The 10,376-nt window shown below is 47.0% G+C and overlaps 1 protein-coding gene across 1 annotated transcript; it reads left to right on the plus strand.

The window, feature by feature from the left end:
- Window positions 1-3,436: 3,436 nt before the first annotated feature.
- nell3 (NELL (neural EGFL like) family member 3) lies at window positions 3,437-8,818 on the plus strand. The gene is made up of 8 exons (XM_048265880.1): window positions 3,437-3,676; window positions 3,999-4,679; window positions 5,710-6,305; window positions 6,574-6,640; window positions 6,810-7,303; window positions 7,730-8,085; window positions 8,123-8,446; window positions 8,554-8,818. Exons 2-8 carry the CDS (start codon window positions 4,019-4,021, stop codon window positions 8,816-8,818), a joined length of 2,763 nt encoding a protein of 920 aa, XP_048121837.1. The 5' UTR covers window positions 3,437-3,676; window positions 3,999-4,018.
- The last annotated feature ends 1,558 nt before the right edge of the window (window positions 8,819-10,376 follow it).

Raw genomic sequence — 10,376 nt, forward strand, 5'->3', positions numbered from 1 at the left:
TCTGTAGGATAGAGGATACATATAGAGAGGATAGAGGATAGATACATTTTTTTGTCCAACAGCTGACATGGAACGTTATTAACCGGTTCAGGAACAATATTTTTTTGTTCTAACCGGTTCGGGAACGTCAAATTTAGGGTGGGAACCAAAATCGGAAACTTTAAAATACTGTTTCTGTTCAGAACGAACCATTTGGCAAATTCAGGTTCAAAGCCCTGTTTTAAACATTAAAAACATTTTAAATAAAAACAAAAATACACAATAGATACCACAAAAACTTTAGCCTAGCAAGTTTGTGACCTTACATATCACTCATTCATTACTCCTGAGAGTGCATTCTCAGAATGTACATACACTGTATATAGATAAAGGATCTTTGCTTGAAATATTCTGATCCTAAAATATCACATATACAGTAAATCCACTCTTACACTGTTCAATCCAGGGATCTTTCCTTAAAAATAAGTTTTGTGTGTGTGTGTGTGTGTGTGTGTGTGTGTGTGTGTGTGTGTGTAGAAATGTAGAAAGCTATTTACTCTGGGATGCTCTCCTGAACAGAACACCAGCCGTGACGACCACAGAGGGAGGGATGAGGATGAGGTAAAGATATCTGGCCTTAAGGCTTCCTACTCCCAGAGCAAAGCTATGCTTGAGTGTGCCATCTGCTCTGCTCACTCACACAGCCCACATCAGGCAGCCTTCTGGGGCAAACTCCCCAGAACCTAACACCCCCCCACCCCCATGTCTTCTTCAGAACTTTTTAAAGTGACCCGGACTGCAGATGGACCTCCCTGGGAATCCGCTGAGAAATTCAGTCCTGGCAATGCAGCCCAAGATGACTTCTTTTACCTTCCTCTTTAGCTCTTAGTCAGAATCTTCTTTCTCAAGACGTTCTTTTTGGTTCCCCTTGTTTCACCTCAGTAATTACGAACGTGCTGATAAGTTTCTCCTACGTGTCACTTCTGCTTTTTTGAATGAAAAAAATAAACAACAACATGTGGCTAGCAGCAGAGTGATGTTGTGCCAACATTTGCTACCTATTAAAGGACCCTTATTAGTTGAGAGGCTTTTCTCTGAAGCACTCCTCCTTCATTTTTCCAACCCACCCCCTCAGAAGACTCCGAAAAAAATACTCTGTCCAGAGGCGCAGACCACCCTCCCCGTGGCAAAAGGTTGTCAACATATTGTGTGGCGGCACTCCCACAGGGGAAACCAGAGCGCTTTGAGCTGTGATGTCTTAAACAAACGTGGTGACGTGGAAGGCAGGCAGGCAGGCGGGCACCCTCAGCCTCCCTCACTTCCCCTTCCCATGCCGACACTGGCAAACACGTCCTCTTGACAGGGGCTGATCCCAATTAGCACCTATGACATTAAATGATCACAGACACAAACACAGACACAGACACACTCTTGCTCAGATTGAGGTACTGATTCCTATGTATGCTGTGCTTACTCTATTTTATTCCTGCTGTCTTTTATGTGGTATGTGGCGTTGAACTGTTTTGTACAGTATGGTAAGCAGCTGTAGCACTGTATGCCCAAAACAAAATTCCCTTCTGGGACAATAAAGTTAATCTAATCTTATCACACGCACAGACACACACACACACACAGCTTTACCAAATAAACACACTGCTTTGCAGTCCATACCATATTATTTAACAATTTTCCAGGTAAGCCTATACGGTCACAATATCTATAAGCTTGCGGCAAAGTGTGTTCTGGCTGGTGCTCGCCCTTGGGGTTGGGGCCTGTCTCGGCTGGCTGGCCAGTCCTGGCTTCTGGTCCACATCTGGTTGACTGTCCAATATCCTCAAGGTTTGTCCCACAATGTATGGGATGTTGAAGTCATTGGTGAGACTTTGATAAAGTCACTGGTGAGTATTTTGGGGTCTGATGATGGAGATACTACACTTGTTTGGGCATGGTTTTCTTGCTAGATACTGGCTCTACTTTACTATTAGCAGAAATAACTAGCTTTTCATCTTTAGCTTTGCATAAAAAGCACCTATCTCAAATCTCTAGGCTGCTGGCAATGAGAAAGCTGCATGTGGCGTATAAGGTGACGACATCGAGGCCACTCAGTTAACTCAGAACAGGACAACTGGAACTTGAAAATGAGCAGACATACCTTGCACTTAAAGGGTTTCAAATGACTCCTGGTCCATGTGGCTAGGTGTGAGCAATGGTGTGAACATTGGCCTACTATAACATCAAATGCTGACATCTTTAAAAGCCATTAGTCTCAAGTATGCGCCTTACACTCTCCTGTACATTATAGCAGAAACAGTCTGTACTTCAATGTGTCTTTCTGACCGTAGCCTAGTGATCAAAATATCTCAGGACATTGACACCCTTTTATGAGAAATAAAATCACCTTACAACAACTGCTAGGAGTGAAATAGCGCCCTCATCTGTTCGGAAGTGAAACTTAAATGTTTACTTTGTGGGTGGTGAAATCCCTCTTGGGTTTTATAATACTTATGCATTAAAGCCAGACATCAACTGCCGCGCACTTAAAATCGTTTTCGGGAAGAAGTAAGAAATGTTTTTTTTTCTTTCTGTTTGACAGTAGTGGGTAGCTCTCTTAAACAGTTTGCATTTATATTTCCAGCACGGAAACACTGAATGGAAATGAATGCAACATGACCATGTTTGCATTTTTATTCCTTCAAATTGAAGTCCATATTGTATACTAATTCGTAACTGGTTGGTTTTGAGTTCATGAGTCAAAAATATAGCATAACTCACTTGCTGTAACGCTATGCCTACTCAATTCAACCACGGGGTTACTACTAAACAGAGGACCGACTGCAAACCTTTGCTGAAGAACTAAAGAGGAAGACCTAGTGACAGGAAATGAATGAACCGACCTTAACAACACAAGACAATAAAACACTTTAATAATCAAAAGCTAACAGGGTCACATTCTTGACTTTCGTCTGAGGTCGCTGCCACAATGGCATGCCTAGCTGAACTCTAACAAACAAACTCTGACCTGTGTTGACTTGGCTACTTCTACGTGACAGCTCTTTGGATGAAAGACAACAGCTGTCCCAACAATCAAGACATCCTGCACAAAACTCATCTGACATCCAACAACTCTGCTGCTGACAGAGGGTCGGACCGACTAGACTGCTGCAGTTTCAATAAACCCTCCTGTCGTCGAAATTTGTCTGGAGTCTGGATCAGCTTTGTCTGGAGTCCACCTTAATGATAACCCCCCCCATACATTTGCTTATTTGATGTTCGTATTAGAAAAGGGACTTTTGGCCATTCCAGACAGCATAGGCCTATAGCCTATTTTGTGGCGATACTAAAATGTGTTTTTCTGATATTACTTTTGTTATAAATGCATCTTGACTTTCCAGTGGCAAGAGAGAACGCAGAAAGTGACGAATGCGAGGGTGTCCTGTTTGTGTTCCGGAAAAAGAGATCAAAGGCTGCGGGAAGCCACTGTCCTGCCACAGAGGGGAGAGCGAAGGGTTAAACCGAGGCTGGGGAAACCTGATGCTAATTAAAGGCTTTGGAATGCCACACACTGACATTCTATTCCAGAACCGAGTAGAGTGTGGGTCGAGCGGCGGCTTGAGGAGGGAGAGATGCATGTCTCCCGTTACTCTGGTCTTTAATGACATTCAGTCGGGTTACCCAAGCTGTTAAACACCAGCCACAGGTAACATTCCGCCACTATTTGATGTTTCAGACAACTTTTTTCATAGTGACCGATTGATTGCATACTGTAGTCGTTCTCTCAACTCTCGAGGAGCTTATTTGAATTTTGTTCTGGTTTGTGTTCACATCTTTGTAAATTATGCATGGATTTATTTTGCGCATTAGTCTTATAAAGTGTCATGCGTTATTATGTTGTGACTGTACATATTTTATTCTAACAACTGCTAATTTACTCCCCCTTTGTAGACTAATTAGGCTGTAGTGGGGCAGCTTGATTGATTTCAGTCGATTGATTAATACTGCGCCTCCATCTCTTCACATAGACCGGATAAATGAACAGAGAATGCTGTCTTGCAAATCGACGCCTTTGATGTTGTGGTGCCTCTTATCTTCGCTCGCTATCGTTGGCGGTGTTGCAGAGATATGCCGAGGGACGCATTGTTTTGGTTCAGAGACAGGGGATCCCAGACCTTGCTCTGGACCTCACTGTCCAGTGACACGGTCGCACCGACCATCACGACAACACAACCCCACCACGCAGCTCCGATCCTCGCAGGTTGCCGCTTACCACCAGCCAACATATCACAACACTCCACCACTAAGTTCTGAGTCAAATCCTCTCGCAGCTCAGCGGGAGAGATTCGCGGATGTAGACCCGGATGGCGCGCGGACGGTGGGGTTCGGACCGGGTTGCACGGGAACGGATTGTCATAGCCCGCAGAGACATCTTCAAACTGCCAATGACACAAGGGATTGTAAAGGGATCGAGTGTAAACTGCCTCTAAGGATAAGACTCAAGCCTCGACCCAGGGCATGTGCAGGAGATGGATGCCTGTCTGGGAGTGATGATGATGATGTAGCCGCCGCCACAAGCCACCCCACTCTCGTCCACATGCCAGACCGAGCTGCCCAGTTTCTGGGAGACTTGCCTGACTTTGGAAACCCCGTGTCTGACCAGGGAAGCGCCCCGCTGGGCGTTCAACTTACTTGCGACATCAAGCCAGGTGATTGATTGTGCAAATTCATACTTTCTAATCAGTCGTATTTAGATAGGCTACGTGCATGGTTACAAAAAAAAAAACATATGGAAAGACAATGTGATTTTAATATAAAATAATACCATTAAGGTATTTGGATCATCCCCAAAGGCCAGTGATTTGTGGTGGATCAATGTTTATGAAAGAAATAAGTGACATTTTCAGCTTGGCTTTCTCTAGTTTAATCACTGTGCTTGAAATTGAAAAGTTCCCATGTGCCAGACAAATCTAGTGAGAGGTGCTTTGATAGTATACCCAAAAATGTTCATTGCAGACATGCATATCTGTCGGGAGTCAGGCTCTGCGTAGTTACTTTTAGGGGCAGAACAGCTAAATGGGAGAAAAGTCTGGCAGTCAATAGTGAAGAAAATTTACTCCGCTTTGATGTGTCTCCATATAGGAAAATTGCATTGTTGATTAACTTGTAATGCATCATTCATATTGGAAAATCGTATATGTTTCAGTAAGTCTGAGACCATTTGCATTTCTTTGTATTAGATTATCTTGAGTCCTTAGTCCTTTACTTGAAGTTTTTACAAAAACAGCTTCTGCAATGCTGCTAAAGTCCTTGGCTCCATATTGAGTGAAATCTAGCACCATTAAAAGAGGCACTTTCCCATCTGGGTGAAAACCCCTAGTGCCAGCTTACAGCTCACCTCCTTTCCCTGTTTAAACGGCAGGTGTGAGCTCCTTTCTCTCGATCCCGTAGGCTTCACTCAAGCTCTCCATCTTTTTCGTCCTTTTATCCCCTACGACCTCCTCACACTTTCTCTTTGCCAATAATTGTCACTGTCTATCACTCACTATTCCTTATGGTCTGTCTGACTTTTGCCCCCCCCTCCCCTTACACTTTCTCTCTCCCTCTCTCTCACACACACATTCCTTCCCCCTCCATCTCTTCTCACTCACTCTCTCTCTTACCCACACACACACACACACCTCCTCTGTCACCCCATCCCACTCGCACTCGTTCTGTCTCCCCCTCCCTCTCTGCCAGGGGAGAACGAGGTGCCCTCGGAGGATGCCCTTATCCTGCACCTGCAGCTGGCCAAGGGACAGGAGAAGCTGGTGGAGGCGCTGCGCTCGCAGCAGACGCTAATCCGCGACCTGCAGCAAAGGCTGGCCGACCAGCAGGGGGCACTGCTGGCACAGCAGCGGGAGATCCTGGACCAGCAGCGCCGCATGTCCGAGCAGATGGACGTGGTCAAGGCCCAGTACGGCCTGCTGGCCGAGACCCTCAAGCAGGCCTCCTTCCAGGGCCTGCAGGGGGAGCTGCAGAGTTACTTCGAGAGCCACCTGGCTGGCCTCCAGAGCCAGGCGCGCAGCCACCTGCACAAATCCTACGCCGTGCACAAGGTGGACGTGGACGCCAAGGTCATGGACGTCCCCGGGGGTGTCGCGGTACCCCTGCCCGGTCTCAGCCACCCTGAGCCCCCCCATGCACGCCACGTTCTGGCCTGCCCATCGGCCTGTGGCTCTGAAGAGTACTGTGACTTCCAGAGGGAGCCACCCAGCTGCGAGAGCTGCACCATGTGCCCGCCGGGCTTCTTCCTGGTGTCCCAGTGCTCTCCCACGGCCGACCGACTCTGCCAGGTACCAATCCGCCTCTCACTGTATCCCACAGGTCAATACAACCAGATGGGTTTTGAATGGAGCCTTGTAGTTTTTGTTTTGAGTTGGAACAAGTCTGATATTGTTTAGCAATAATTAGTTTTATTGTGCGCACATACATATGTAATATGCGCAAAATGTCATCCTAGTAATGACGTTATTGAAATGATAATGCCTAAAATAGGGGAGAATGTGTATTCATAGTTTTTTTGCATGGACCTTAAGAGTGACAGATGCAATTTATCTTCAGGACAGGGATGAATGCCTTGAATTACCAAAAGTGTGTGGGGAGCGAGTGAAATGTCTGAACACCCCAGGTGAGCATTTTTCAAACACCGTTCTTAAACACACAGTCACTTATTCATATTAAATAACGCTGTGTGTGTTCCAAGGTCACTCCCCGGACCTGACAGTGTTATTCATTAAGTTGTTTGTCATGCTGTCCTGGTGTTTGGCCTCACTGTGATGCCTTTTCTTCTCCACCAGGGGGCTTCCGATGCCTGGGTGTGTCCGAAAGGGAGGTGTCGGCAGGTCTCTGTGGTCACGAGTATTTCTATAACCGCGAGCTTCAGGAGTGCCAGGCCTGCTCGGACTGTGACGGTGTGCCAGTCGCCGCGCCCTGTACGGCCACTAGCGATACCGTGTGTGGCCCACTCGCCCTCTCCTCCGACAGCCGGCTCTCCCAGGTCTGGAGCGCAGCCTCCGGGCTACCCTCGCCCCGGACTCGGGCCGGACAGCACGTCTTTCCCGGGCTCCAGCTCAGCGTGCGTGGCGGCGAGGCCACGGACCTGCTGCAGTCCAGCCAGGACGGGCAGCTCACGCTCAGGCAGCACGGACTGCTGTGGGTGGACCACAACGTGGCCGTGAAGCACAGCTGCAGGAACTACCTCCAGGTGGGGGTCAGGCTGAATGGCAGCGAAGAGGAGGTCCAAGACCTGAGCAGCGTACGGCTAGAGCAGCCTGAGAGGAAACGCGTCCAGGTCAGAGGCCACAGAAAGACTTTTCTCCCATTGCAATGCTCTGCGAATGTTCTGAAATTATTTTCCTGCAACAGTTGGCCCACAGAGGTGGTCGGTTTCAAACACATGAAACTATTTAGTAAAGGCTGAAAATACCAGACACAAACTTTTAAGCTGTACTTTTGAATAACAGGAAAAATATTTAACAGAGAATTTGAAGATAATGCATTTCATATGGCAGTGTGTGTGTTTCCAAAAATATCACCCTTTTGTGACCAATTTGTTATTGTTTTTTTTTTTATTGATTTTCAAAAACAGGGTGGGGCAGATGGTTACAAATAGAGTACGTACAGTATATGACTGACATGGTAAGACAAATGTTCAGTCCATAGTTCTGGGCCTTCGTCGTTGTGATTTTGTGTTCCTCGTCTCCTGATGTCTCTGCAGGGTGTGAGCGTGAGTGTGGCGCTGGAGGTGGAGCCCAACCACACGCTGTCTCTGTTCCTGCGAAGCCCCAACCAGCACTGCAACAACAGCCGTGACCTGCAGGCCTTTGACCTGAGTGGACCGTCCCTCAGCCTGCTCTGGCTCTCCCACGACACGGGCGCCGTGGCCATGACGGCGCACATGACCGCCTCCGCCGCCCACTACCAGACCAGCTACCGGCCGTCATTCAGCGTGGCCGCCGTGTCGGATGCATACATGCTGGCGCTAGGCCATGACGGCCGGGGCGTGCGCTTCACCGAGGCCGGCGTGGTCAAGTTAAAGGTGCAGCAGGCTATGCGCTATGGGCCCTGCGATGCGTCGCGTGAGGGCTTCGCTGGTCGCCCTCGTGGCCAGCGAACGGAGCAGCAGCGAGGTGGCGCGCGCCTTCAAGTCGGGGGTCAACTACCGGGACACGTCGGTCACGCTGTCCGGGGCGGCCCGCGTGGGGGCGAGTGACTCGCTCAGCTTCGAGCTGCTCTCGCCGGCCCAGTGCAGCGTTCGCTACTTCGGCGACAGCTCGGGCGTCAGCATCTTGAGCGTGATCTGGATCCCGCCGGCGCTGGCCAGCGCGCTATCCGCCAGGATAGCCGGGCCGGCCTACCATCAGGCGCAGTACGGAACAAGGCTCTTCTCTTTCAGCAGCTGGACACAGACCCGGGAGTTTCCCCTCCGAGGCAGGTCCGACTGGCTGGCACTGGTGATGCCCATCCTGGACGCAACTTCGTTTTTGGGGAGGACGGCACAGCTAACGTGGCAGTGACCCTCAAGCTCATCCACTCATGCAGTGCTGTCAAGCTGACCCTCTACAGGCAGGACACTGGGGGACAGAGGGGACACGCGAGGGGTCAGGTAGGTACAGCCCCGTTGGCACAGCAGGTCAGTGGGCACATGCCAGAGGGGAGTGAGTGGGCCAGCGTGGGTCTCCGTACTTCCTTCACCATCCAGAACGGCACGGGCATCTACGTGACGCTGGACTGCGTCCGTGGGCGTATTAACCAGATTAGCCAGGAGGGTGGCCCTAACATGTCCATCCTCTGGGTGGCGCTGTGATCAGGATTGCTGCATGGATTGATTGATGTTTACCTGAAAATATTCAAAGGTTTTTGCACAACTGTTGTAAACCTGAAACAGACAAAAAAATCTTTTCTCAGACATTCTGAGATGTATTAATGACATAGCACAGGTGCTATATGGATAAATCTATCTTCATACATTTATGTTTTTAAAGTATATTATTAGGTTATACATGTTGTTACTTTATTGTCAGTGTACCCTTTTTGAGTTATATGATTTCAGTGATTCATTAATACGTGTCTCCTGATTGCAGGGACAGTGGAGTTTTTATATATTGACAAAAGTACTTAAAGCACTCAAGTACTTCGGCTGGTTGACCAGAGACCAATTTTTCCTTAGAGAGTGAGTTTAGAGTTTTCTGTGTTTTGATTTTAATTTCTGTCAAGTGTGTGTGTGTGTGTTTGTGTGTTTCTGTGTGAGTGCGAGTGTGTGTCACATAATGTTTTATTCAACTGTGCAGGAAATATTTGTCTGTCCATGGTAGAAAATGTTTCACAAAATGTGTGCTTGACATTTGGTTGAGTTCAGATAAGTTATTTATAACACTTAGATTTAACTGTATGGATATTATGTACTGTATGGCCCTCTAAAATAATAGCAAACACATGCCCTTGAACCTGGTAATTTTTAAAAAATCTGTCCAAATATGTTAATTTATATATACTATCACACATATCCTTTTTTTGTAGTGAGGCAACAGGTATGTCAGTTTAAGTTAGATGACAACCTGCATTTATATGAAGCGTATACGTATATCGGTGCGGTGTGTATATAAGGTATATTTTCTTTTACTGTACATGACATGTATGAAAGTGCATGTGGACATGATATTTGTTTGTCTGTGTTTGACTGCAAAAATGGCTCTGATTCCCAATGGGGCTGTGTTAAGTGTATACTGCATATGTTTTGTGTTACCCTGTGCAGCCTTGTGGAAGTGCTGTCTTAGCATACCATAGTTTAATTGTTCCTGTATGGTCCCCATTCGGCAAACCAATTAGGAAAAATGAAGTGTTTTCAAGAATTGGCAGCAATACAGTCACTGAAATGTCTCCTGCTATATAACCACTTCCCACATGCAAATGGTGATTGAATGAGTACTAGTTATTTCCTAAACCACAAGTGTATCAGTGTTGTAGACAGACGGGTGTAGTCTTTAAATGCAAAGAGAATGAATAAAACATATATTTTCCTTATAATGAAACACATTCCTGGAAGTCTGACAAAGCCTGTGGAGCTATGATGCTTTGTGGTGGACTACATCGCGTTGTTTTCCCCGCTTAACAGAAACACTGGCTATATGCCTTGAACGAGTGCAAATGTTCAAATGGATTAGATTTGAACTGTTCTTGGTATGCACCATTAAGAAAGCCACAATGGTCTCGAATTCCAACCACAATGTAACTCACCATCAACCTTTACTTTTAACTGTTTCATTGTCCTTTGCTGCGGTTCTTCTATGTCTTGTTTCACAATGTCGCTACAAATATGTTTTCCCTGTTCAACTTCAGTAAGGAAATGATCGATTAGATTCAGA

Source organism: Alosa alosa, chromosome 16, assembly GCF_017589495.1.
Source record: "Alosa alosa isolate M-15738 ecotype Scorff River chromosome 16, AALO_Geno_1.1, whole genome shotgun sequence".
In the NCBI taxonomy this organism is placed as follows: domain Eukaryota; kingdom Metazoa; phylum Chordata; class Actinopteri; order Clupeiformes; family Clupeidae; genus Alosa; species Alosa alosa.

Bases quoted from the DNA above. Each gene is read 5' to 3' on its own strand.
- nell3 (XM_048265880.1), top strand. From the start codon at position 4,019: ATGCTGTCTTGCAAATCGACGCCTTTGATGTTGTGGTGCCTCTTATCT. The intron at 6,641-6,809 runs GTGAGCATTTTT...CTTCTCCACCAG, and splicing joins GAAATGTCTGAACACCCCAG to GGGGCTTCCGATGCCTGGGT. The intron at 8,086-8,122 runs GTCGCGTGAGGG...CCTCGTGGCCAG, and splicing joins CGCTATGGGCCCTGCGATGC to CGAACGGAGCAGCAGCGAGG.